Raw genomic sequence first — 27448 nt, forward strand, 5'->3', positions numbered from 1 at the left:
GCTGACCTCTATTTCTACACATTTAAATACACGAATGTAGCAGAGTAACTTTCAAAACTTTTCTAGTGTAATGCAGCATATTGAATATTATGGAAATGCTTTATGGGATCTTGGAATTCTCTTTGATATGGCCTATCTCACCTTCATTTCCTTGGCCTCTTCAACTTCAACCTCTGACTGAGTTTCCTCCTCATACGGGGTTTCTAGATCAGACTCCTCAGATGCAATAGGAACCTGGATTCTCAAGTTAGGGTTGTGGATAAAATTCAGGTGGTCAGGTTCATCCATGAGGAACTCCTTTTTACCAAACACACCATCAATGAATCCATATTCTGACTTGGAGTCCTGTCCTAGGTCCACATGGTTCAGCATGAAGTTGTCTGTTTTGTCCTGATCCTCTTTCCCCTTGGGCTGTCGGTGTAACAATTTCATGATGGTAGTCTTAATGAAGTCAACAGCTCGTGTGATTCTACCAATGGCAATTTGCAGGTTGTTCATTTCCCCGTCATCATCAGAGGCAGACAGGTTGTCGGCACTGAAGGAGCTCAGGAGCAGGGCGAGAAAAAGGTTCAGCACCTAGGAGGAAAAGAGAACAAAATCTATTACTGCCATCCAGTTCTGTTGCTACAGCTGTGCCCAGTCCACAAAGGGAATGGAATGGAGAGAAGACACAATATTCTCAGAAAGAAAATCAGTTTATTAATCAGTGTCATGTTTCATTGATTCTACAGGGATGTGAAGGGGTCTATTGGACACTGCCCCCTGCTGGACACTTCCTACCAAGGAAAAACCCATACTAAGGAAGATACACTCTGCCGAAGGAGCAGGAGGGGAAAAGGGGAAGAAACCAGGAAGCAGTCCTCATGTTCCAAGTTAATGGAGTTCCCATTGATGCTCTCCCCAGCCCATCCTACACCGAATCATCATATATGGGACACAAACCGTACAAGTCTGCCCAATACCGGCCTTAGTTCATTAATTTATACCATTTGTTTTCTAATTAGGAAACCTCTGTGTTTGCCCCACGCTTTTTTGAATTCATAAGAATAGCCTGACTGGGTCAGACCAATGGTCTATCAAGCCCAGTAGCCCGTTCTCATAGTGGCCAATCCAGGTCCCTAGTACCTGGCCAAAATCCAAGAAGTAGCAAAACTCCATGCTACCGATCCAGGGCAAGCAGTGTCTTTCTGAATAACAGACTATGGACTTTTCCTCCAGGAACTTGTCCAAACCTTTTTTGAAACCAGCTATGCTATCCGCTCTTACCACAACCTCTGGCAATGTGTTCCAGAGCTTAACTATTCTCTGAGTGAAAAAAATATTTCCTCCTATTGGTTTTAAAAGTATTTCCCTGTAATTTCATTGAGTGTCACTTAGTCCTTGTAATTTTTGACAGAGTGAAAAATCGGTCCACTTATACCCGTTCTACTCCACTGAAGATTTTGTAGACTTCATCACCGTTTTCCTTTCCACCACCTCCCTCAGGAAGGCATTCCAAGCATCCATCACCCTCGCCGTAAAAAAGATTTTCCTAACATTACTTTTAAATCTACCACCCCACAATCTCAATTTATGCCCTCTAGTTTTACCATTTTCCCTTCTCTACAAAAGATTTGGGTTTATATTAATACCTTTCAAGTATTTAAATGTCTGTTTTATTATTATTATGGATAGTTATGTTGATAGTGGTCTTAACTTTGCTGCTCTAATATTACACCACCCCAACACAGTGGCAGTTATCCAGAAATTTCCCTGAACTTTTACCAATAATGTCATCCAGTCCTGATTTTAGCCTCCGATTTTAGCCCCTTTGCCCGCTGGGCAATAAAGGTACCATATTGGGGAATATGACTTATTTATCCCACAAGGTAGACCAATATCAACTGCTTAATCCTGCCAAATTTCAGCCTCAGGTATGGACTAATTATGTCTTTAAAAAATGAGAAATGTTTATCAATGAAAAAATAATTAACTCCAGAAATCATAGACTCCCACTTTATGTTCCTGCAGTTTTTAGGCTGTAGAAAATGGAAAGAATTGACTTTCAAAATCAAAAGCTTCCCCTCAAAGCGTGTACAGCCTTTATCTCTGGTATTTGTAACCCCACTTTTAGTATCTTTTCCCTCAGCGGGTCACATTTGTAATCCTGATTTTCCTAAGGAACTTTGAGGCCATACCCGTACTGAGGTGAGAGATGCCAGGATCGGATCAGCCTATGCTTATGTTTATTAAAATCATTATATACTGCTGTACAGCCCAAAAGGATCAAAGCGGTTTACAATCTAACTTTTCAAATATATTTTTTTTAAAAACTCCATTTTGAATAGGAAAGAAACCCCAAAAAAGGACAAAGAACACAATTTGCAATATTTAATAAAATTGAAAACTATTAATACCAATTTAAAACATTTACTTTAAAAATATATAAATGCAGACGGCAGTCCCGGTTCCATCTCATCCATTCTGTATAAAAGGAAAAAATAAAAAGTGGGGTGGGTGGAAGCCAGCTGGCAACTGTGTCATTCCTGCCATCCTCTTGTTTCTAGAGGGTATAACTTCATTCGCTCTCTTTGATTTTTTTTTTTTTTTTTTTGCAGAAGTGAAAACAAGCCAGTCTGTCACAGCTGAGGTGAGCCAAAACCTAGGCACAGCTGTTGAGGTTTATGCCTTCTGGATGCCAGAAACCGGTCAGACAAGGGAGAAGGGGGAGGGAGGATCACTTGAGCGGCGGCCAAGGCCGCAACTATTTAGCCACAGCTCGCAGTCCGTGACTTAAACAGAACCGCTAAATGCACCTCTTTAGCAGATCGTTGTCATATTTCTAAATAGCGGACCCTGGATGCCTTTCTATTTCTCAGCCGTGCCGGCTAGCTTTTCATCACTCTGCTTCACTTCCTCCTTTTAATAACCCAAAGTGAAATGCCTGCAGTGTCTATATTAGGGAGAGAATGCAGGGGGTCAGATGTTACTTCCGTAAGTATATATAGTGCAGATGAGCCCCTCAGGGTCTTACTCGTTCTCAAGTGTCCGAAGATATAAAACTGACACTTTATGACCTATTAAAAGGCTCTTTCAGACATACAGCCAGCTTTTTACAAATTGCTCACCCTCAGACTCGGCCTGCTCACTGCTCTCCTGCAATCTTATTCTCAGGACTCCTTACCATTACATTACATTACATTAGGGATTTCTATTCCGCCATTACCTTGCAGTTCAAGGCGGATTACAAAAGAATTATCCAAGATGTATTACAACAAGATCTTAAAAAAAAAAAAAAAATTGGTCATTTTCAAAAAGAGTGAGAAATGGGTAAGGTTATTTGTTTGGGGTAGTTGGCTTTAGTGAGAGGTGGAGTTTGAGACTTGTGGTATTATTTCTTTTTTCAGAGTTTTCTTGAAGAGTATGGTCTTTATTTCTTTTCTAAAAGGCTTGTAGTTGAGGGATGCCGTCAGTAGATTGGCGATTTGGTTGTCTAGTTTGGCTGCTTTAGTGGCCAGGAGGCCATCATATAGTTTTTTCCGTTTGAAAATACGGTGCAATTGTTTAAACATTTCGTAAGACCTTTGAAAATACATTAGTATAATGGGTTTTTCTTAATTCCTAATTTGTGTTCAAAAGAGTCCTTGCTTCAACCTTTGAAGCCTTAATACTACCTGCTAATTATTTAAGTACGTCGGATGTGACCATAGGCGCTAGTAGGAGCCCTTTTGGACATCATGTACAGTAGGCACCAGTAAAACCTTGGCCTACATATCCGGTGTCTAATTTACATGTGGCCACAATTCTGCAGCTGGTGCTGGTACATGATTGGCATGCGACTGGCATTGGTTTTGGAGGTACCAGCCGATACCAGTGCCAGTTACAGAATCTGGCCCTAACATGCTATGCACTAAGCATGAACCCTATTTCAGAAATTATACACATTATTGCCATTTATAATAATAAAATGGTAAGCGCGCATGCGCACTCTAAAGTCGTGTTCCCTGATCCGTCGCGATGTGGCCACAAGAGTGCGCATGCGCGCTTACCACGCATCGGGCTTACCATCACCCCAGCTAGCCGCCGATCGCCTCCTCGAGCGAAGTGAGGAGCCGGCCAGGGCAGCGCAAGGTCCATGCCCGACCCCAGCAATGTCTATCTTCTGCCGTTGCTGCTCTGCGCAACCCTGGCCTCGGCACTGAGTGCGCATGCACGCTAAGGCAAAGGCGGTGCGGAGTGGCGGCTGCCGGGAGGAGGCCGCGGTGGCTTGAGGTGCTTGCAGGCCGCGGCAGCCTTTCCCGGTCTCCTGAGCCGCGTACTCATGCCCCGATTGCTGGCGGTGCTATGCACTGAATGTTCTGTGTCGCAGGCTTTTGTGCTGAGCCGTCTTCAGGGCAGGACCAATTCGAGCTGTCCAACTCATAAAAAAGGTGGTCCACGTTGGGACCCAGGACCCTGAAATCTTCACAAGATAAGTGTACTACAACAGGGGTTGATGGACAGGGGAAGAGGTGCTGATGGACGGGGGGGGGGGGAAGAAAAAGGAAGGGAGGCCTACTGATGGACAGGGGGAGCAGGAAAGAGGTGTTGATGGACAGGGGGGAGGTAAAACAAAGGGAGAAGGGCTGCTGCTGGATAAGGGGAGCAGAGAAGGGATGGTGGAGGACACAGGGGAGGTAAAAGGAAGGGAGAATGGACAGGGGGAGCACGCAAGGGGTGGTGGTGGACAGCCAAAAGAAAGAAAGACAGAAATACAGAAAGCGACTAAGGAGAGAGAGAGAAAAAAAAAAAGAAATAAAGACAGACACACACACATATATTCTAGCACCCGTTAATGTAACGGGCTATAAGACTAGTTATGGAATAATAGAATATATGCCAATATTTAGGTGCAGTCAATTTTGCCATATCAATGGCTGGTATAAATGACTTCAATTAAAGTTGCAGTTGCACATATAAATGACAATAGTCTAAAAGCTTAGGGCCTGATTTTATATATTGCACCTAAACCATAGGTACTTAGGAACAGGAGGGATGACCAGTCCCTCTTTCTCTCCAGGCCTTCCACTGCAAAATGGCTAGCCATCCCCTTCCCAGTGCATCCTGGGATGCATGGGGAGGGGCCTAAGGCCCTGATTGGCCCTGACATCTAAGACTCCTCCCCTTGTATCCTCGGATACAGAGGGAGGAGCCTAAGGCCCTGATTGACTTGACTGAGGGTGCTGAGGCTGTAGCTTTAACCACTGCGCCACATTCTGCCCCTCGACTTTAGGTGTCTTTTATAAAATTTGCCAGTTAGTGTGTAAGTGCAAGGCATGCCTCAACCCACCCATGCTCCTGCCATCTTGCAGTTAAGCGCTATAGTTTTTGTGTGCTAAGGGCTCGATATTCAGCTGCGATCAGTGTACTGCTGACCACACCAGCATTAAACCCAGAAATTCAATGCCTGGCCATGTCTGGACCCTGGCATTGAGTTTCCAAGTATATGGAGCTGACAAAAACATAGCTTTGTAATCTTTGAAAAAAGCGATTTTATCAAATACGAAATACGAAGTGCAATATTGAGCACTTAACTGCCTATGGGTTACCACATAAAGATAGGACTGACTTTTCTGCTGTCCTATACAGTATATGTGATTAACCTGGCTGGTTAAGTTCTGAACCTCGACGAGCTAGCCAAGTGCTGACTTCACCTGGAACACCCCTAAAATAGCTGGTTTTCATTTCAGTGCTAATTGGTTATTTTCACCTCCACTAAGGGCCGCTGAAAATTACTGGTCAGCTCCAAACAGGTGATTTAACCGCCCATCTAGGAGCCATTTCCGGCTGGTTAAATTGCTTTGAATAGCAAACCCCAAAGTTTATAGGAGCTGATTCTATAAATGGCGCCTAAATCAGCTGGGGCCTAAGAAAAAGGCACTGGCCGCGTGTCATAGTAACATTGTAAATGGCGACAGATAAAGACCTGAACGGTCCATCCAGTCTGCCCAATAATTATACCCATTAAACTTACATGATTAAATTAACTTCTCGTCTCTGATATTTCTGGGTCATAGACTGTAAAGTCCACCTGGTATTGGCCTAAGTTCCAACTGCTGAAGTTACCATCTAATCAAGCCATTGTGACATCACTGCTGAGGTTGGCTCTTAGGCCTTGGTGGAATGAGGCATTATGACATCACAATTTCAGCTCTGGAATATTGCTACTCTTTGGGTTTCTACCAGGTAACATAGTTGAATAGTACATGAGGGCAGATAAAGACTTGCCCGTTAGTTATACCCATCAAAAATACATGATTAAATTAACTTGTCTCTTCTTTGATATTTCTGAGTCATAGACTGTAAAGTCCTCCAGGTATTGTCTTAGGTTCCAAATGCTGAAGTTGCCGTCCAAACTCCCTCCAATCTATCCAACCATCCTGTTTGCAGGATATCTACCATAAAGTCCGGCCAGTAACATCCTCATGTTCCAAGTTACTGGAGGTTCCCATTGATGCCCTCCACAGCCCATCCTACATCAAATCACCATATATGGGACACAGACCATGCAAGTCTGTCCAGTACTGGCCTTAGCTCCTTAATTTACATTCTTCATTTTCTAATTAGAGATCCTCTATGTTTATCCCGCGCTTTTTTGAATTCCATCACCATTTTCCTCTCCACCACTTCCCTCGGGAGGACATTCCAAGCATCCGCCACCCTCTCCGTGAAAAAGAATCTCCTAACATTGCTCCTGAGTCTTCCTCTCTACAACCTCAAATTATGCCCTCTAGTTTTACCGTTTTCTCTTCTCTGGAAAAGATTTGATTCCATATTAATACCTTCCAAGTATTTAAACGTCTGCGTCAATCACGCGTAGGCGCTGTTTACAGAATCTCAGCTGGCAGCACCTCTGTAAAAAACTGAGGTGCCTGAAATGTAGGCCAGGCTTTTAAAGGCCTCCATTTCAGGCACCTAAGTTTTAGGAGAATTGCGCTTAGCGGCACCTCACACTCCACCCATAGAAACACCCTCCTAGGCATTAGGCGCTGCTAAGCGCATTGCGATAAGCACCTGTCTTTTATAGAATCAGATAGGTGCCTATAGCCCAATTAAATCTATTTTAACCAATTAAGGACGCTGTTAAGGGTATTATGCCAATTAAGTTAGGCGCCTAAGAGATGCCTATCGCCCAATTAAATTAATTTTAACCAATTAAGGACGCTGTTAAGGGTACTTTGTCAATTAGACACCCTTTATAGAATTAGCCCTAATTGAAGTAAGGTGTGCAACTGCAAATTAGTGTCAAATAGCCCTCAGTTTGCCAATTAACTCACACACGTAACTGTACACCACTTTCATTTGTTTCGAAAGGCTAATAAACAACCTGTGTTTGCTATTTTGCAAGCAGGATTATAGAATTAGGGGGAATCTTCAAGATATGATAGGAAGTAGAGATAATAGTAAACAGTGGCGTAGCTGGAGAGGTTGATGCCTGGGGCGATGGCACCCGGCATCGCCATGCCATGACCCTCATTCTTCCCCGCCACCCTGTGTGCCCCCCCGCTTGAGCGCCCCTTCCCACTCTTCCCTGCGCTTGAGTGCCCCCACCCCTCGCGCTCCTCTTGGAATGTTCGCCGGCACGATTAGCATTGGCCATCTGCTACTCATGCTGGCCTGGGATCCCTTCTGACATCACATCCTGGTCCCACTACAGGGAAGTGACATATGAAGGGATGCGAGGCTGCCGCGAGCAGCAGGTGGACGATGTTCATGCCAGGGAATATTAAAAAAAAAAAAATTTTTAATTAAGAACATAAGAAGTTGCCGCTGCTAGGTCAGACCAGTGGTCCATTGTGCCCAGCAGTCTGCTCCCGCAGCATACCACTTATATCCTAAGTGGTTTACATTCAGGTACTTTATCATACGTCCCTATCTGTTCCGGCGGGTTCAAACTCTATCTAGTGTACCTGGGGCAATGAGGGGATTAAGTGACTTGCCCAGGGACACAAGGAGCAGCGAGGGATTTGAACCCACAACCTCAGCATGCTGAGGCTGTAGCTCTAACCACTGCGCCACACATGTTGGTGGGGGGGGGGGGGAGGAGAGGCGCCAGCACTCCCGTGAAGACAGTGCCTGGGGCAGTTCGTCCCCGCCTTACCATGCCAGTAATAAAACAGTTTAAGCAGAAGAAAGAAAATAAAGGGTTAAGAGAATGGCAGATTTACCATATCCTACAATTCAATATTATTTATTTTAGCATCATAATCTAATATTAACTATTAAAAATATATAAAGAAAATAAAAAAATTAAATAAAGACGTAGCGATTACAAATTAATATAAAATTAATGGTGATTTGGTATAGGAGCCTATGAGGAAGCACTAGCGGCAACACTGCCCCTGGAACTAATGGCTCCTTTTACAAAGGTGCGCTAGCGTTTTAAACGCACGCACCGGATTAGCAAACACTAGCCGAAAATCTACCACCGGCTCAAAAGGAGGCGGTAGCGGTTAGCACGCGGGGCAATTTAGCACACGCTATTCCGCACGTTAAGGCCCTAGCGCGCCTTTGTAAAAGGAGCCCTAATACTTTGTCTATTTGGGGTGCCGCTTCTGATGGTTCTATAATACCAACTGAGGATTTTGGGGGAAGTTAAGTCCATCAAGTTAAGCAAAGATTTGCTTAATCTCAAAGAATGATGATTCCAGAACCCCAAAGAGTTGCAACATTCCGTGCTACCGATCCAGGGCAAGCAGTGGCTTCCCTCATGTCTTTCTCAATAACAGACTATGGACTTTTCCTCCAGGAAATTGTCCAAATGCTTCTTAAAACCAGCTACGCTATCCGCTCTTACCACAACCTCTGGCAAATGCGTTCCAGGGCTTAACTATTCTCTGAGTGAAAAAATATTTCCTTGAGTGAGTCGCTTAACCTCTCTGTGCTCACTCCTGGATTAACCACTGTTTTGTCGAAAGCCTTATTTTGCATGGTACCGCATACCTCAGTGGTACCACTTGAAAAGGCATTATTGTGGCCACAAAGCTTTCAGCAAGTTTTGCTAGTGAATCTCTCATCCACCCCCAGTGATTGCTTTGCACTCCAGGAGGTTACCAGATGCCGACTAGTGTCTCTGTGGGCAACTCCTTCCGTAACCCATTTGCTCTCTGCAGCTGCAAATAAGGGGCCCGGTTTTACACTGCTGACTGCAAACCGAGGCTTCATAGCAAGTCAAAAAGCAATCAGCTGGAGCAAACTGCTAAAATTAGAAAGGATTTCACACTTGTGAAGAATCTGAGGCTCTACCCTTACAACCTTCCTTGTAGTAGGGCATATGTGCAGAGATTATCTGATGTTATTTTTCAGAATCCAGAGGCCTGGAAAAGGATTCCATAAGGGAAAAACGCTGAAAGGAACAAGAGCCATTCGAGTTGGCCAGGGATGGACCAGTGACAACTGGGAAAGTTTTGGTTTAAGGGAGAAAGAATGAAAAGAGGTTAGTTAGGCAAAGGATAGTAATAGAGGAGGGTACTGTGAGTGATGGAGGAGAAATAAGAGGGAGAGGTGGGCCGCTGAAAGCGATGGTGATTAATAATAAATAATAATAATAACAGTTTATATACCCCAGGACTGTGACGTTCTATGCGGTTTACAATGATTAAAAGGTATTACAGATTGAGTGGAATAAACAAAGTTCAGAGTTAGTGAATAACAGTTCTAAAGATCATTTGTTGAGGACTAAGATTGTATAGGTCAGTTACCTAAGTACTTCAGGGACAGGTATGTTTTTAGGCGTTTCCTGAATTCCCTGTAAGTAGTAGGCACGAGCAGTTGTTCCAGGTCTTTACCCCATAATGCTGCTTGATGTGAGAAAAGATGTTGGTGATGACTTTTAAATTTACAACCTCTAACCGGTGGAGAAACAAAGTTCGTATGTGAACTTCTCCTTTGTCTTAGTTGTGAAAGAGAAAAGGTCTGTTATATCCTCTTCCTTCCTTGCCCTGCAACTACGATCAGACAACTCCAAACAATCCAAAATACAGCTTTGAGACTCATCTACTCATTGAAAAAACATGACCACATCACTGAAGCCTTCATCAACTCACATTGGCTTCCAATCCAAGAAAGAATCCAATTCAAATTCTACTGCATATTATTTAAAACCCTACACGGAGACAGCCCATCATACTTGAACAATCGCCTCATCCAAGCACCCACTACAAGACACAGAAAAACGCACTCCCCATTCATACCCCCCCCAATCAAGGAAGTAAAAAGAACAAAACTACACGACGGCCTCCTAGCCACCCAAGCCGCAAGGCTGGACAACCAGATCTCCAACCTCTTGATGACCACCCCAGACTATAGGACGTTCAGAAAAGAAATAAAAACCACACTCTTCAAGAAATTCCTGAAGCAGCAATAACATCACGACCGTTTAGTAACTCTAAAACTGACATTTGATCTACCCATTACTGCACTAATAATAACAAAAGAACTTCCACTATGACCACCTATTAACTCTTTTACAAACCACCTCACACTCAACAACCCGCTAAATGTTTATAAGATCTACAACTTACCTCTCTTGCTAATCATTGTAACTCTGTTTTTTTTTTTTTAAATTAACCTTTTGTAATCCGCCTTGAACCGCAAGGTAATGGCGGAATAGAAATCCCTAATGTAATGTAATGTAATGTAATATATTTAGGGGCTAAGCCATAAAGTACCTTGAAGCAAAAACAACCAAACTTGAACTTCACATGTGCCTCCATCGGCAGCCAGTGTAGGAAGGATGTTACATGATCAAACTTCTTCAGTCCACAAAGTAGCCTAACCGCTGCATTTAGTACCAGTTGCAATCGCCGCATATTTTTCTGGGAGAGTGCCAAGTAGGCGATGTTACAATAATCGAGTTGACTCAGTATGAGGGATTGTACCAGAATTCTAAATGATGAGACATCGAAGTAAGTTCTGATGGACCGAAGCTTCCAGAGGGTGAGAAAGATCTTTCTAATCAAGGAGTCTACCTGGTCTTTCATGGTCAGACTCTGGTCCAGTGTTACTCCCAAAGATTTCTAGAAAGAGTTGCCGGGGTACAGCTTCCTGTGCCAGGCTCTTTCAGTGAAAATTTTACAATCCTGCTTGCTCTTGGAGAATTAAAAACACAATACATCTGAAGCACTATTATCTTTTTTTTTCTATTATTTCCCCTTTTTAGTCAGATTTTTCACTATTACCACATTTCAAACCAATATTAGAATGGCATTTGGTGAAAAGGCTCACATGACATTCAGGTTATAGACTAGTGTGAAAAGCAAGCAGCTGCTGTTTCAAGCACGCAAAGAAGCAGACTTACCACAAGATTTCCAATCACCATGACCATCATGAAGACGATGAGGCACATCGCTTGTCCTGCCACCTCCATACAGTCCCACATGGTCTCAATCCACTCTCCGCAGAGGATGCGGAAGACAATAAGGAAGGAGTGGAAGAAGTCATGCATGTGCCATCGTGGAAGCTCGCAGTCTGATGCTATCTTGCACACACATTCCTTGTAGTTCTTGCCAAAGAGCTGCATTCCCACCACGGCAAAAATAAAGACGATAATGGCCAGCACCAAGGTGAGATTACCGAGGGCGCCCACTGAGTTGCCAATGATCTTGATCAGCATGTTCAGAGTGGGCCAAGACTTGGCCAGCTTGAACACCCTCAACTGTGTTGAACAGAAAGAGAGAAAAGTGATTCTAATTTATTTTAAAAAAAATAATTTATATTCTATATACTACAATTCTATGTGGATTACAAATTATTCAGGTACTCAAGCATTTTTCCCTATCTGTCCCGGTGGGCTCCCACCCTATCTAATGTACCTGGGGCCATGGGGATTAAGTGACTTGCCTAGAATCACAAGGAACAGTGCCGGATTCGAACCCACAACCTCAGGGTGCCGAGGCTATAGCTCTAACCACTGTACCACACATTCCCATTCACAAACCACTGGGAATACAATTTTCTGATTGGCTAGAGCAGGATTGTCCAGTGCTGGTTGTTGAGGGCCGCAATCCAGTTGGGTATTCAGAATTTCCTCAATGAATTTGCTTGAGATCTGTTTACATGCACTGCTTTCATTGTATGCAAATAGATCTCATGCATATTCATTTCACTCAAATGATTGGGATCATATACAATATATCCTATAGCTCCATGGTGTCAATTTCCAAAATTTAAGAGAATCTATTATATAAATTCAATTCGATCACACAATAACTTTTAATAGTAATAATATATTTTACAAATGTAGAACATTCAATAATGCGTGGTGAGCGTGTTGTCGGGGCAGCGGCTGACTTAGGATAGGAGAGAGGTGAAGTCGCACATGCTCATTCAGGATGGCGGCCTGTTTAGATGGGAGCCGGGAGAGCGTTGACGGATGGCAGAGGCATCGCCGAAGCAGGAGGGCAGCCGCATGGGGACCCCGAGGCAAGGAAGGCACCTCTTTCGAATCGCTGTGCAGCACCCGCAGGCAGGTACTCACCCCTGGGCCACCATTGCTGAGTGCTCGGTTTACGAGACAAAAGTTTGCTGAGTGTTTTGCTCGTCTTGCTCGTAAACCGAGGTACCACTGTATATGAATAAATAAGTAATATCTCAGGGACATGCAGAGACTGCTTGGGATGCCTGAGGACAAAAGCAGAGAGAAAGAAAACGAGACCAGAACATAGGCCTGGAAACTCACCAAACGGAAGGACCGGAGGACAGACAGCCCAGATACATTTGCCAAACCCAGTTCCACCAGACTAAGAGTGACGATGATGCTGTCAAAAATGTTCCAGCCAGTCTGGAAATAGTAGTAAGGGTCCAGGGCAATGATCTTAAAGACCATCTCAGCAGTGAAGATGCCAGTGAAGACCTGCAGAAACAGGAAACACCTGCTAAGTGATGGACCTGGAACAGAATCAGGATGAGGGTCAGCTCTTCTTTCGTCTTCTCTGGTCCATAACAGGATATGCTGTTCTATTTTCATAAGACAAAACAGTAATGCCTTTTCATACAGAAAGCCCCAGTTACCAAAGTTGAGAGTAGAGCATGCAGTGCGAATGAGTCAAGGTATCGGTGACTTTTCTTGCCTACAGAATAACAGTGAATTACACCAGCGCTGAGCCAGAAACTTCCTACGGACAGTGGCGTAGTAAGGGGAACCGCCCTGGGCGCCATGTTGGTGGGTGCCTCTCATCCTCGCTACACCACTGAACTGGGTTATCCATGAAGGAACTTTGGGTGGCTTTGGGATGGGCTTCTATCAATTTTGTATGGAGTACATTGTAAACCATTGTTTGCCGCATAGTAAGTTAGTGGTATATTAAGTGAATAGAACCTGTACCAATGGTAACATTAGCGCATGGTAAAGAAAGCCAAAAAGGCAAAGGGAACACCTCCACCCAGAGATCGGACCAAATCAAACAAAAGTAGGGGTCAGACAGATAGTTTCTCCAACCAATAAGAGAAGCTGATGATTTGGTTATCTGTGCGTAGAAAATTATCCAGAACATCTGTTTAAGTAGAATTGGATTACTACATATATTTTGACTCCTGAGACACATAACATAACATAACAATCCATTTATATACCGCAATACCTTTCAGTTCTAAGCGTCTTACAAAGAAATGAAAAAAACTGTGCATGCACAGTGAATTACTGTGTAAGCTTTCTAAAAACCTAATAAGAGCTGGAACCTAATATCAACTTACTAAAACTTTTGTCCGAGTCAAAGAGTTTGAATAAAGGTTTATTGGTTGGAAAAGCTATCTGTCTGACCCCTACTTCTGTTTGTTTTGGTCCAACAATAGCACATGGCCATTAATATCGAAAATAGAAAATTGGCCATTTTGTTACTGCAGTATAAATGGCCTTAGCACAACAGGAAAAGCCCCCAAGTAAGGGTGTGCTAAAGCCACTTTCTACTGCAGCTTTGTAAAAGGATCCCTATCTAATATAATAAAATGGTAGACGCGCATGCGCACTAAAAAAATCGTGTTCCCTGAGCTGTCCCGTTTTTTTTAGTGCGCATGCGCGGGTTGTACGTCACCAAACTCGGCAACGCAAGCCATGTCCGCTGTCGGCCTCGAGCTCCTGGGGGCCGGCGGCTCGAGTCGCCCAGCCGGTGCTGAGTCCCCCCCACTCCCACTTCAGCTGGCACGGACGGTTTGAGAATGAGGGAGAGAACAACGCAGCCAGACGGACCGCGGGAAGGGAAAGGGGGGGAGGGTTTCGAGGGAGCCGGCTGGCCGCATAAATTATTTTAATTTGAAATCTGCCGCCGTCGCCGCGGCTCCTCTCTCATCTTCCGACATAATATAAGTGCAGCTCATGAGAGGAGCCGCGGCGGCGGCTTTGAAAACGGCTCCCTTAGTTCGCTGCATTTTTTTTTAAGTTTAAAACTGCCGCCGTGGCTCCTCTCACGATCCCGGCCTGTGTCAGAGAAGGCTTCCGACGCAGGCCGGATCGTGAGAGGAGCCGCGTAGGCATCTTTAAACTTAAAAAAAAATCCAGCAAAGAACTAAGGGAGCCGTTTTATCTCCATGCTGCTACGAAGGAACAGGTGAGGAGGAGGGAAATGCTGATGCTGATGCACAGGGAGCAGGCAGGCATGGCAGGCAAGCAGGGGAAGAGGGAAAGGGGCTGCTTTGGGGGTAGGGGTGTGCTGGGGGCACATAGCAGTCATGGGCAGGGGATCACAGAACAGGCAGGCATGGCTCAACAAGGGGAGAGGGAAAGGGGGCTACTTTGGTTTCCTGGGCCAGACAGCAATCATAGGGGGGAAACAGAAAGGGGCCACGGAGCAGGCAGGCATGGCACAAAAGGGGGCAGGGGCATTGGGAAACGGGGCTGCTTTGGGGGGAAGGGTGTTCTGGGGGCACACACCAATCATGCCGGGGAAGAGAAGGGGGCCACAGAGAGATAGGCAGGCATGGCGCAAGACAGAGACACAGACAGAAAGAATGACAGACAGACAGACAGCATCCAAGCACAGAGAGAGAAAGGAAAAAAAAAACAGTCGTCTACTCTAGCACCTGTTGCACAGGGGGAGAACGAAAGAGATGCTGATGGACAGGGGGTTGAAGAAAAGGAACGGAGGACTAATGTTGGACAGGGGGAGAAGGAAAGAGGTGCTGCTGGACAGGGGGGAGGTAAAACAAAGGGAGAAGGGCTGCTGCTGCATAAGGAGAGCAGTGAAGGGGTGGTGGTGGACACAGGGGAGGTAAAAGGAAGGGAAAATGGACAGGGGGAGCAGGCAAGGGGTGGTGATGGACAGCCAAGGAAAAAGAAAGGCAGAAAGAAAAAAAGCGGCTAAGGAGAGAGAGAGAAAGAAATAAAGACAGACACACACACATATGTTCTAGCACCCGTTAATGTAACGGGCTTAAAGACTAGTATAAAGATAAATGGATAAGTTATCCCCTGAAAAGATAACTTATACATTTAGTTACAATTTAACACAAAGTTCAGCCACTAAAAGAGTAACTTATGCATTCAAATACTAATTCAACAACAACAGGTATTAGGTTAAATGCCTAAGTGCTTTGGAAAGTTAAAGAATATTGATTTAAAGTGATAGCAACATAGTAACATAGTAAATGATGGCCGAGGAAGGCCAACCTGGCCCATGAAGTCTGACCAGGAATATTGTTGGGGTTATATCTGCTGCATGGTGCAGGTTACTTTTCCCATACTAAAGAACATAAGAATAGCCACACTGGGTCAGACAAATGGTCCATCTAGCCCAGTACCCTGTTTCCAACAGTGGTCAATCCCAGTCGCAAGTACTTGACAGTAACCCAAATAGTAGCAACATTCCATGCTACCGATCCCAGGGACCACAGTGGTATTGTGGTATTGAGCTAGGCGGTGCAGGATACTTCCCTATAAGTTTTAAGAAGTGTTAAAATAATTTCATAGGACCTGATATTCTGCACTACTTAGCTGGCCAGGAACAGCTCCTAGCCAGCTAAATAGCACATAGCTGGCTATCCAGCAGTACTCAGTGGGCGAGAGCTGGCTATGTCCTGCTGAATATTCGTCTCAATGGATTGGCTGGTCACCACCAATATTCAGCAGCTCGTTGGCTAAGTTCAGCGGTCAGATAGAGCTGCCTAAAAGGGTGGTCTATCTTTGGCCATTGAGACTTACTCCCTCTTCCCCCCCCCTTTACTAAGGGCTCCTTTTACAAAGGCACGCTAGCGGTTTTAGCGTGCGCTAAAATGCTGCGCACGCTAGCCGCTACCACCTCCTTTTAAGCAGGCGGTAATTTTTCGGATAGCGCGCACTAAAAACACTAGCGCACCTTAGTAAAAGGAGCCTTAAGTCACAGTAGAGGTTTTTACCGCGGCTTGGAATACTAATTGCTCCAACTCTGCCCCGATGTTCATAGTGACATGGGTCATGACTCGATAGGCGGTTTATCAAATTTAAAAAAAAAAACCCTTGAAACAAGAAACCCATACTGAGGTTTGGAAAAACAGAGCCTTAGCCAGCTAGCCACTGAATATTTCCCTTGGCTGGCCAAAAACATCAGAAATTCAATGCTGGGTGCTGGCATTGAAGTTTTGGGTTTGCTGTGAACCACAGGAGATCTCCATTGATCTCCCGCGGTCTGAATATCGGTGGACTTATTTATTTATTTAAAATTATTTGTAACCTGCCTATCTACAAATCTAGGCGAGGAACAATGCAAACGTAGAAGGTCATCAAATAACAAACAACAAAATACAAAGATGAAAGACACAAAAAAATGCAATAAAACATGATAAAACCACCTTCAGTGACATGGAAAAGCGTGAATGTTTTGGACAATGGCTTCTCTAGTTTTGGTGGCTGTGCAGATTGTTAGAAAACTTAATAATAAGACATTAAAGTGGTCCCAGGCAATGCTCTTTCTCATATGAGTGACAAGTTGGATTTAGCATTGGTCTTATAAGAATTATTAAGGAAAATGGCTAGGTCTGAAGTGCCCTCTAGTGAGGCAGGTAGAGGTCAGTACTTTGGCAGATTCTGGGTGTACTTCAAACTGCTATGGTGGTCTATGGTGGGAAAAGAATTGAAATTTAACACCAAGCCTTGAAAGATGGGGAGCTGGTGTTGGGTTAGATTTGGGAAATTTATATGTGAAAGAATCTTCTGTAAGGAGATAGGATAGAGTCCAGGGGTAGGCAATTCCGGTCCTCAAGAGCCGGAGCCAGGTCAGGTTTTTAGGATATCCACAATAAATATGCATGAGATAGATTTGCATCTCAAGGAGGCAGTGCATGCAAATCCATCTCATACATATTCATTGTGGATATCCTGAAAACATGACCTGGCTCGAGGACCAGAATTGCCTACCCCTGGGATAGACCAATGTGGTCTTTTTCTGCTGTCATTTATTTTCTTACTAGTTAGTTTCTCAAATTAGCATAAAAAAGATCCTGGTTATTCAGTCTCCCTTTGTAGCCCTCCTTATGTCCCTGATTCACCACAAAGCCCGTGCAGCTTCTCACCAGGTTTCCTACGTTCAGCACTTTGTTGAACTCATCAGTCATGGGATAGTGTTCCATGGCCATGAAAAGTGTGTTCAGGACGATACAGATGGTGATTCCCAGATCAACAAATGGATCCATCACCACGAATCTGACCACATTCTTAAACTTTACCCACTGTGTGCAGCAGTCCCAAATCAGAAACTTGTGGGAAAATTTATACCACCAGGGTGGGCATTTCTGATGGACTTCTTCTAGTTCTGTTGAAGCAAGACAAATATTCAAGAGTTAAAGCAGACTTTCAACTTCATGGACTAAATGCTACATGGGGACTGTATTCCCTCAAGAAACCATAGTAGCAGGAGAAGAAAAGATTAGGTACTTTAATTTGATAATCTTCTATATAGTAGAAAGACATACGAGTCTACATTTTATGGTTCCTCCTCCTCTAACACTGCTCTGTGCTCCTTAGTTCATACCAAAGCAATCGAGAAATTAATACATAGAAAGAAAGAAAGAGAAGGGGTACGGAGAAATCTCCATCCAGCCCAAATCTGCTCTGAACTTCACAAAGATATAAAAAGGATGGAGTTGGTCCAGAGGAAGGCTACTAAAATGGTGTGTGATCTTCGCGATAAGGCTTATGAGGACAGACTTAAAGATCTCAATCTGTATACTTTGGAGGAAAGACGGGAGAGGGGAGATATGATAGAGACATTCAAATACCTATGTGATCTAAATGTGCATGAGTCGAGTCTCTTTCATTTGAAAGGAAGCTCTGGAATGAGAAGGCATAGGAAGAAATTAAGAGGTGATAGGCTCAAGAGTACTCTAAGGAAATACTTTTTCACAGAAAGGGTGGTAGATGCATGGAACAGTCAACCAGAAGAGGTGGTGGAGACAGAGACTGTGTCTGAATTCAAGAGAGCATGGGATAGGCATGTGGGATCTCTTAGAGAGAGGAAGAGACAGTGGTTACTGCAGATGGGCCATCTGGCCTTTATCTGCCATCATGTTTCTATATTTCTATGAATGAGGCTGCCATCACTGCTTTTAGTCCCAATGCCATCGCTTCAAACAGTCTTTTGAATGTCAAGTCCACTCTGTGGTTCTGCACATCATTGAGAACCATCCCGCCCTCACTGAGTAGGGAAGTGCGGCAGGTGACTTGTGCTACCAATAATAATAACTTTCTTCTTTTATACTGCCATAACCAAAAGTTCTAGGTGGTTTACACTAAAAAGAGCTGGACAATCAGTGAAATACAATAACACAGTAAAAAAATACAAATATTTGTAAAATAGAATTTCAATAATAAAACTCACTGAGTAATAAACTTATTGAACAAAGTGGTCTTAATTTCCGAAAACTGCAATAGGATAACATAGCTTGCTGAATACATTTACCTAATCAAGATTGTTGCCTTCTAGCTTGAAATGCTAGGGTTCTATCTACACCCATTAATTTTTGGATAAACAAATAAGTAGAAGTTTCTAGTTTCTCTTGATGGTCTATGCAACACAAAATGAGGAAAAAGGTAAGCTGGAGACAATCCCGATACAGGAAAATTTGAATAATACTCTTGCCTCCAAAGGCAGCCAATGAAGTAAATGATAATATGGACTAATATGGTCGTTCTTTTTTAAACCAAAAATCATTCGAACAGCTGTATTCTGAATTATCCGTAATTTCCTTAGAATTTTTTTTGGTGCTCCTAAATAGATGATGTTACAATAGTCTAAAATAGATAAAACTAAAGCCTGCACCAATAGTCTGAACGATAAAGGATCAAAATATTTTCTTATGGTTCTTAATTTCCACAATGTAAAAAAGAATTTTTGTACCACTAAGTTCCTGTGTTCTGCTAGTGTTAAATGTCGGTCTAGTGTGACTCCCAGAATTATGATAGATTTAATAATCGGGTAGTCATGACCATTAAGATGAAGCAATGAGTTTGTTATTTTGTCATTGGGCAAATCAAAAAGTGCCTGTAATTTTCTGAGCAAGTGGGTTCAACTTAGTCATGGTGTGTTGGCCTCATCGTGATGTCTGGATGAGAAAGGAAGCAGGTAAACTTTGGCTACTTATGACCCTTCTCTGAACTGCAGCGGTTGGAGAAAAATCTAAGTGCAGAATCCGCAAGGATTCTGCAGGTTGCCGGTTTAAAAAGAAGGCACACTACTGAGTCCTCTCCCTGGTCTAGGAGCATAGAGATTCCTGATCTTGAGACCCCTGCTGGGACCCAGCATCCTCCAAGAGCTAGGAATCCTCATGAAGGAGTAAGGGCATCGACTCTGACTGCCAGTCATTCCAGTCTCCCTCTGGATGGACCTTAGGGTCGAGATAATGCATAGCCCTGGGAGGATGAACATCTCGAGAGGGAAGTGAAACCCCTTAACAGAGCAGAGCCAGATGGACACTGATAGCCCACATATGCTTCAAACATTAGCTGAAATAAAGAAAGAGTAAAGCCCGGTGGGGGGCAGACAAACATTAACCCCCAAGCTCCCCTTGCCCCCTGAAGTTCCTGCGTGCCTGCGCTTCACCAATGAAGGCGAGTCACTATCCAGTGGCTCAAGGGAAGGGGAGCCCCTCCAGCTACAGACACCACCAAGAGTATCTGAGTCTTCACCAAGGCAAAGCTGGGCCAGGAACCCTGGGTGGCTCTTAGGCACCAGAAAACCTCTAAAAGTGATAAAAACAAAAACTAAAGAAAAGAGCAGAGAAAAAAATGACACCTTCAATTTGCGTGCATGTAGAAGGATGAACTGAGGAGCATAGAGCAGTTTCAGAGGAGGAGGAGCTGAAAAAAGTGGATGATGCCTTCTATAGAAACTCATGAGTAGGGGTACACAACCCACTGGTCAAGACTCTGATACCTTTTACACTAGAAAGTCCTATATATTCTCTTAAGAGAGGACAGATTTTATGCTGTGACAACAATTATAGGCATTATTCCATTTGGGTCAGCCAGTACCGTTGAAAAATACAAATTCAGGCAAAGAAACTTGTAAAAAATCAAGCATTAATCATTCTGATTTAGATACAGAAGAATTATCATGAAATGAGAGCAAATTAAAAACTGCTTCATTCTCCAGGCTGATATTTCATGCATACCAGAACAGGGAGGATTGTCCCTGTCTTTATGATGGCTTTATAAATAGCAGTATGTTTATTCAGTACTTGATAGGTGATACTTTTTTCTTCTTTACAGCTTGTTGCAATATAATGTTATGTAAATAATGAAGTTGACAGAGAATTCTTTGAACTCCCTTAGACCAGTGGCGTAGTAAGAGTAGGTGGTGCCTGGGGTGATGGCGCTCCCCGCACTCCCTCTCCTTCTGCTCCGTCCCCTGCTCCTTCCTGCCCTCCATTCCACACTTGTGCTCTCCCTACCCCCTGTACCTCCTAATCTTCGCCAGTGCGAATGGCTTCTGCAAGCATTCTCCTTGCGCCAGCGTTGGGTTTGTCTCTGACATCACTTCCTGGTCCCATGACCTGGAAGTGATTCAGAGGGGAACCAGGCTGGTGCGAGCAACAGGCAGAAGTTACTTGTGCTAGTGAAGATAATACTGAGGCACGGGTGGATGGGAGCATGGATGGCACGAGGGTGGCATGGTGGGGCAAAGAGGTGCCAGCACCCCCCGCCGACTTGGCGCCCGGGACAGTCTGCACCCCCTGCAGTTGACAAATATCTTGAAATGAGTCTACTATTTTCTGAGACCGCAATACCTCACATTTCTTAAGAGATATCTTTATTCTGTAATTGCTCATTTAAGATTAACCTCTACAAGATTCCAGTTCATTTCTCTGTGTTGTGCATTCAGGGAGCAATTCAGTAACCTAGGGGCTAACATTTACCCATGTGTTATGCACATAAATGTGTAGAACACTAGAATATACAGTACATGCATTTGTTTACATCAAATTTTGCAAATTCCCACTTAACTTACATAACCTAACTGATATTCTACCCATGGTGGTAAGCAGCATCTGAGCCTCACAGTTACAGGCTGAACTGAGCCTTGAGATTTAATACCAGGGCATGTTTGGCTCCCAGGCCCAGATGCACTAAAGCCAGCGATCGTCACTAAACCTGTTTTAACAACTTTAGCAACAATCGCATTTGTCGATACGATGCAGAAAACGGCTCACTGCCTGGCTTTCTGCACGATCGTTCAGTCCCCGATCCAACCATGCAAATAAGGTAATTAATATTAAAATGCTATATAAACTAGCAGAGCGATTGATACTCTAACATGGCTTCCCGATGCACTAAAAAAAAGTGATTGCTTTTAGTGATCAAAAAAAGCGACTTGTCTTGGTCACTTACCTGTCAACCTTTTTTTAAAAAAATATGTGCACAATATCTGTCCCATTTAGAAAAAGAAAAAATGCACACACCTCTGCCGTGACCACCCTCCCCAACAAAGGCACTGTGAACCGCCCCCTCCCCGTGCCAGCAAAAATGGCAGGAGGAATGCCCAATTCCTCCAGCCATGCCGAATCCCCTCCACTGTGAAAGAAAATTAGCAGGAGGGATGCCCACTCTCTCCTGCCAATGCGACTCCACCCCCCCCCCCACCCCCATGGCAGCAATACGGGAAGGCCCACTCCTGTGTCACCCCCAAACACCCCTTATACTCCCCCTGAAAAAAGGCAGGAGGGATGCCCACTCCCTTCTACCACCAGAGGTGCCCCGCTGTCCCTCAAACCTCCTGTAACTTTTTAGAAATGTTTCAGCAGGACGGAAGCTCAGTCCATCCTGCCCGTAGGCCTGCCGCTCTGAAATGGTGGGCTTTTCCCTCCTTGTACATCATGTGATGCACAGGGATGGACCGAAGGCCTTGATTGGCTTGAGGGAGTGGGCATCCCTCCTGCCTTTTTTCAGTGGGAAGGTAGGAGATGTTTGGGAGGGGGGGGTGGGAGTGAGCCTTCCTGTATCGCTGCCGCGAAGGAGGGGGGAGTCGCATTGGCAGGAGGGAGTGGGCAATCCTCCTGCCATTTTTGCTGTTGCAGGGGGGGGCAGTTCACGATGCCTTCTTTGGAGAGGGCCATCATCGGCAGAGGGTAGGATTTCTTATTTTTTAATAGGGCACATATTGTGTATGTGTAACATGCACAGCATCTGTGCCCATTACAAAAAAATAAAGGTTTCTTGAACAGCTGAGTGGGAGAAGCCTGCTTTTGGAGTTTCCTCTGCCTCTCAGCTGTTTGGGCTTCCCCTGCCGGCTCTGTGCATGTATGAGAGTTGCTCTCACCACAGTCAGTCGGATGGCAGAGTCGGGGATTGCAAGGAACATCCGTGAACATTTGCATGCAAACTTTTTAGAGCATCAATAGCTGTTTCTGAATTGGCCAAAAATGGAATCGGTGCAGACCCACACGGTCTTACCGATCCTCTTAGTGCATCTGGCCCTCAATGGTCACCTGGAAGTTAGCCAGGCACTGGCTGATATTCAGCCTGGCACCCAGTAAACTTCACTGATTAAAGTTAATCCGGCCTTTTTTGCTGTTCTAACTTTCGGTGGTTACTTAGCCAGTAGGTGGGCTGAAAATTGCCCCAAGCCAGCTAAATTTGCATTCCACCCATACCCTGCCCCTAAGTTAACCAGTTAGGAGACGGCTGGTCAGAACATATTAAGCTACATTAACCAATTAAGTGCCACTGAATATTGTGTGCAGGGTTGCTCGCTTAACTGGACAGGAGTTTTTCCTTCCCAGTTAAGCCCTTTTGAATATTGGGCAGAGTATGTATTTGTAAGGTGGGTATACATGGGCACAGCATGGTCAGAACACCGGTGGAGCACCCACTTACATACCAGTTCTATGGCTTGTGTAAAGGATCAAGCCTAAATGGTTGGCACAACTGATGCCTGGTTAAGAAAGCATTCTATGATATGTTCTTTTACACCCTGGGCTTCTCCGAGTGCCTAATTCTAGGCATCCTAAGAAACATCTGTAGCTAAATATTGAATCTGGCACTAGCCTTTCTTGGATGATAAATTGAGGCGTTTGTTCTGTCTATTAGGCCGGAATGAAACTCTGAACTATAAACTGTCTAGAGTTTACTTCAGTTTAATTTTTAATCTTTCCTGTTAAAGATATTTCTAAATTTAGGTTGTTAGTTTAACTATTCTATCTTTCCTTATAATGTAACTATAATACTCATTTTCTTGGATCTTGAGGGATTATTGTTTTTTTTTCCCTTTGCCTTTAATGTTCTTTACTTTCCACGGGGTACTTTCTTTTCCTCCCTCTTATCTCCGTAATGTTAGCGATGTCTTCTCTTGTATGCTTAATTAGATTGTGAGCCCGTTCAGGACAGAGAGAGTAGCTGAATGCCTATATTTGGCATAATTTAGCTTAATTTAATAATTTAGTATATTTACCTTAATACCTATGTTCAAGCAGTATATCAAATGCAATAAATCCAATCCAATCAAGTTTTTATTCTTAAAGTCATAATCAAAAGCTATGCAAAAGTGAAAAAATTCTGGAATCTGATTATTTTCTAGGCCAGTGTCTCGCAAACTGTTCCAAGCCATGGCACACTAAACTCGGGGCCGCGGTTGGAGATTGTCCGCATGATGATGTAACACGCATGTGTGATGTCATCACACTGGCATCCATGCAAGCGTGGAGGCCCTCCAGATGGGGCCCTGAGCTTGTTAACCCTAAAATAACTACGCTGGTGGGGAGGTGCGGAGAGTAAGGGAGACGCTGTCCACGGCTGACTTGCCTACACAACAGGTCTCTGGCGGCACACCCGGAATCTTGCCATGGCACAGTTCATGATAAACTCCTCAAGATAGTCAACTACACTCAGTAGGTGTTTTAATATGAAGAGTGTAGGAAACTGTAGCAAAATGTTTTATTCTATTTTATTTTATGTCTTTTTTTTCTAATCTATGCTGTCTTTTATAATTTTTTGAACAGCGTTCCTTTCCCCCCCACCCCCCAATTTTAATTGTAATTTTGTAAATTGCTCTGTTATTCCCTAGGGAAGGGTGGCATATTAAATAAAATTAAAGCCATAAAACCATAAAATGAAAAGCCCACGGTGTGAAAATGATGATACATTTCTCCCTCCATATGTGCGGTGGTTAGGGGCAGAACCTGACCGTGAATACGGAAAAACCGCAAATAACTTTTTATATGTTTATTGCGGGGTTTTTGTAATAGCCATCCTGTAATATATTAAAATCGCAAATAATAGCAGCGATTATGAAAGCTGGGAAACAGCGATGTTCTCTGTGCACGCTGAGAAGCAGCATTTTTCTCAGTGCATGCTGGGAACTAGCGATTCTGAAAGCTGGGAAGCAGCGATGTTCTCTGAGCATGCTGGGAAGCTGGGAAGCAGCGATTGTGAAAGATGGGAAGCAGCGATGTTCTCTGAGCACGCTGGGAAGCTGGGAAGCAGCGATTGTGAAAGATGGGAAGCAGGGAAGTAGCAATTTTCAGGGTGAAAGCGGGTAAGCGCCAAAATTTTTATCGGTACAGTACTTTACTCATGATGCAATTTGGGGGGGGAGGAGTCACCATGCGAAAAATCATGAATAAGCAAAACCACGAGTGCTGAAACCGCAAATATGGAGGGAGAAGTATAATTCCAGAATGAAGCTATATACTCAAATGCTATTTAATACCCATTGCTGAGAAGCGATTCCTTACCTTCTAAAGCAGCATCAGACATGACACTTACAACGCTTTGCTTCCGCTGAGTGTCATCGAGCTGGTCTGTAGAATATTTCTTCACGTCTAATTTTTCAGGATCATTAACTTGCCTTGGCTAGAACAGATGATGAGAATGTAGTATGAAAATTGTGCTTTGCTCTGACACATGTTATCATTTCATGGTCTAAACCGCCCAGTGGTGTAATAATGGATGGCAGGGGGAGGGGGGGAATCCACCTCAGGCACCATCTTGATGGGGGTGCCATCACCTGTCCTCTCTGCCCCCCCCGCTCCTTCCCCACTCCCTACTACTCGTGTGTACACCCCTTCCCTTCCCTTCCCATGCACCTCTTTAATGTTCCTGAGACGAGCAGCATCCCCAACATTCTGCTCATACCAGCGTTCGCTCTTCCTCTGACTTCACTTCCTGGAACCGTACCTATGAAGTCACGCCAGAGGAAGAGCCAACGCTAGAGGTACGGGGGAAGGGAAAGGGTGCACATGCTCGGTAGAAAGGGGTGGGGTGGAGGAGGAGGGGCGCCTCTCACCCTTGCTACGCCACAGAGTCTGCCTGAGCAGAAGAGAATTTCAAGGTTCTATTGGGTTATGTCGAACAAGTCAGACGTCAGGGAGTTTTCTACCTATACAGATAGCTAAACATATGGAAATTAGTTGGTTAGAGAGGTGATGGAATTTCCATAATTACACTTCCCCCTCCCCATTCGCGGTTTCTCCATTTGCGGTTTCATATATTCGTGATTTTTTCTGGGGAGGGGGAAAATAGAAAAAGCAGTCTTAATTTTAAAATAACCCATATTTTTTTCCTCCCTGCCACCTTCCCGGCCTTACCTGGTGGTCTAGAGGGCTTTCGGGGCAGGAGCGATCTTCCTACGCTCCTGCCCCGTGCAGATCGCATGAGGAAATGGCTGCTGTGAGTTCCCGTAGTCTCTCGAGACTACATCAGGAACTCCCTACAGCCATTAAAACAGTTTTGGTTTAAAAACGGTATAGAAATTTAAAAAAATAAAAATAATAAATAAATTCCACATTATTCCACCCCAAACTGTTTAAATAAGTATGTTTTTAACATTTCCCTATAATGATCATAAGATATAGATGCTCATATTATAGGGCCTAGAAGACTGAAAAGCCAACATCTGTTCCCATATTTCAATTTAGAGCAGGCCCTTACAGTAGAAAACAGAAAACCCTGAAGGGCACCTCGATATATCGGAAGCAAATTGATCAATCAGATAACACGCAATAGACCATAAAGCGCCTTATAACAAAAACAGCCAAATTTGAAAACCCTGGCCTCTTTAGGAAGCCAGTGTAGTTTGAAAATAAGGAGTTATGTCATCCATTTTTGAAAAAAATGAATTGTAAGTTCCATACTCAGCTTGATTGTATTACTATTATTTTATTTTTGTTATTTTTGTAAGTTCTGAAAACAATAGATTACTGAACTAAAAAAAAAATCAATCATACTGAAGAGTTCTGAATTAACCACAGTTTTTGGAAATTCGTTTGTAGACAGGCAAATTAGAACTATATTACAAAAGTCCAAAACTGATAAAACTAAAGACTGTAGCAATAATTGAAAAGTGTAGTCGTGAAATAAAAGCCCCTAATGAACATAATTTCCATAGTACATTTTTTTCTACAGCATCCACTTGTGCACACAGATAGTAAAGAAGACGAAATGTGTATCACATAAGAACACAAGAATAGCCTTACTGGGTAGACCCAACGGTCCATCAAGCTCGTTCTCACGGTGGCCAATCCAGGTCACTAGTAACTGGCCAGAACCCAAAGAGTAACAACATTCCATGCTACCAATCTAGAGCAAGAAGAGGCTTCCCCATGTCTTAATAACAGACTATGGACTTTTCCTCCAGGAATTTATCCAAACCTTTCTTATAACCTGCTATGCTAGCCGCCTTTACCAGAACCTCTGGCAATGCGTTCCAGAGCTTAACTATTCTCTGAGTGAAAAAAAAAATTATTTCTATTGGTTTTAAAAGTATTTCCCTGCAATTTCATCGAGTGTCTCCTAGTCTTTGTAATTTTTGACAGAGTGAAAAATCGATCCACTTGTACCCGTTCTACTCCACTCAGGATTTTGTAGACGTCAATCATATTCACCTCAGCTGTCTTTTTTCCAAGCTGAAGAGCCCTAACCTTTTTAGTCTTTCCTCATACGAGAGGAGTTCCATCCCCTTTATCACCTTGGTCGCTTTATTATCAATATTCAGTAGCATTTAATCAGGCTGTGCCAGTGAATAACGGCTCTAAC

The 27448-nt window shown here is 43.8% G+C and overlaps 1 protein-coding gene across 3 annotated transcripts in view; it reads right to left on the reverse strand.

The window, feature by feature from the left end:
* SCN4A (sodium voltage-gated channel alpha subunit 4) overlaps window positions 1–27448 on the reverse strand; it is a 129091-nt gene that overhangs the window by 39315 nt on the left and 62328 nt on the right. For all 3 annotated transcript variants that reach the window (XM_033918603.1, XM_033918601.1, XM_033918604.1), the window contains 5 exons: window positions 25150–25267; window positions 17497–17735; window positions 12698–12871; window positions 11318–11674; window positions 142–576 (listed from right to left, as the gene is read on the reverse strand). In XM_033918603.1, coding sequence (XP_033774494.1) covers window positions 142–576; window positions 11318–11674; window positions 12698–12871; window positions 17497–17735; window positions 25150–25267 — 1323 coding nt within the window. The remainder of the gene's footprint in view (window positions 1–141; window positions 577–11317; window positions 11675–12697; window positions 12872–17496; window positions 17736–25149; window positions 25268–27448) is intronic.

The sequence above is a fragment of the Geotrypetes seraphini genome, chromosome 13, assembly GCF_902459505.1.
Source record: "Geotrypetes seraphini chromosome 13, aGeoSer1.1, whole genome shotgun sequence".
In the NCBI taxonomy this organism is placed as follows: Eukaryota; Metazoa; Chordata; class Amphibia; order Gymnophiona; family Dermophiidae; genus Geotrypetes; species Geotrypetes seraphini.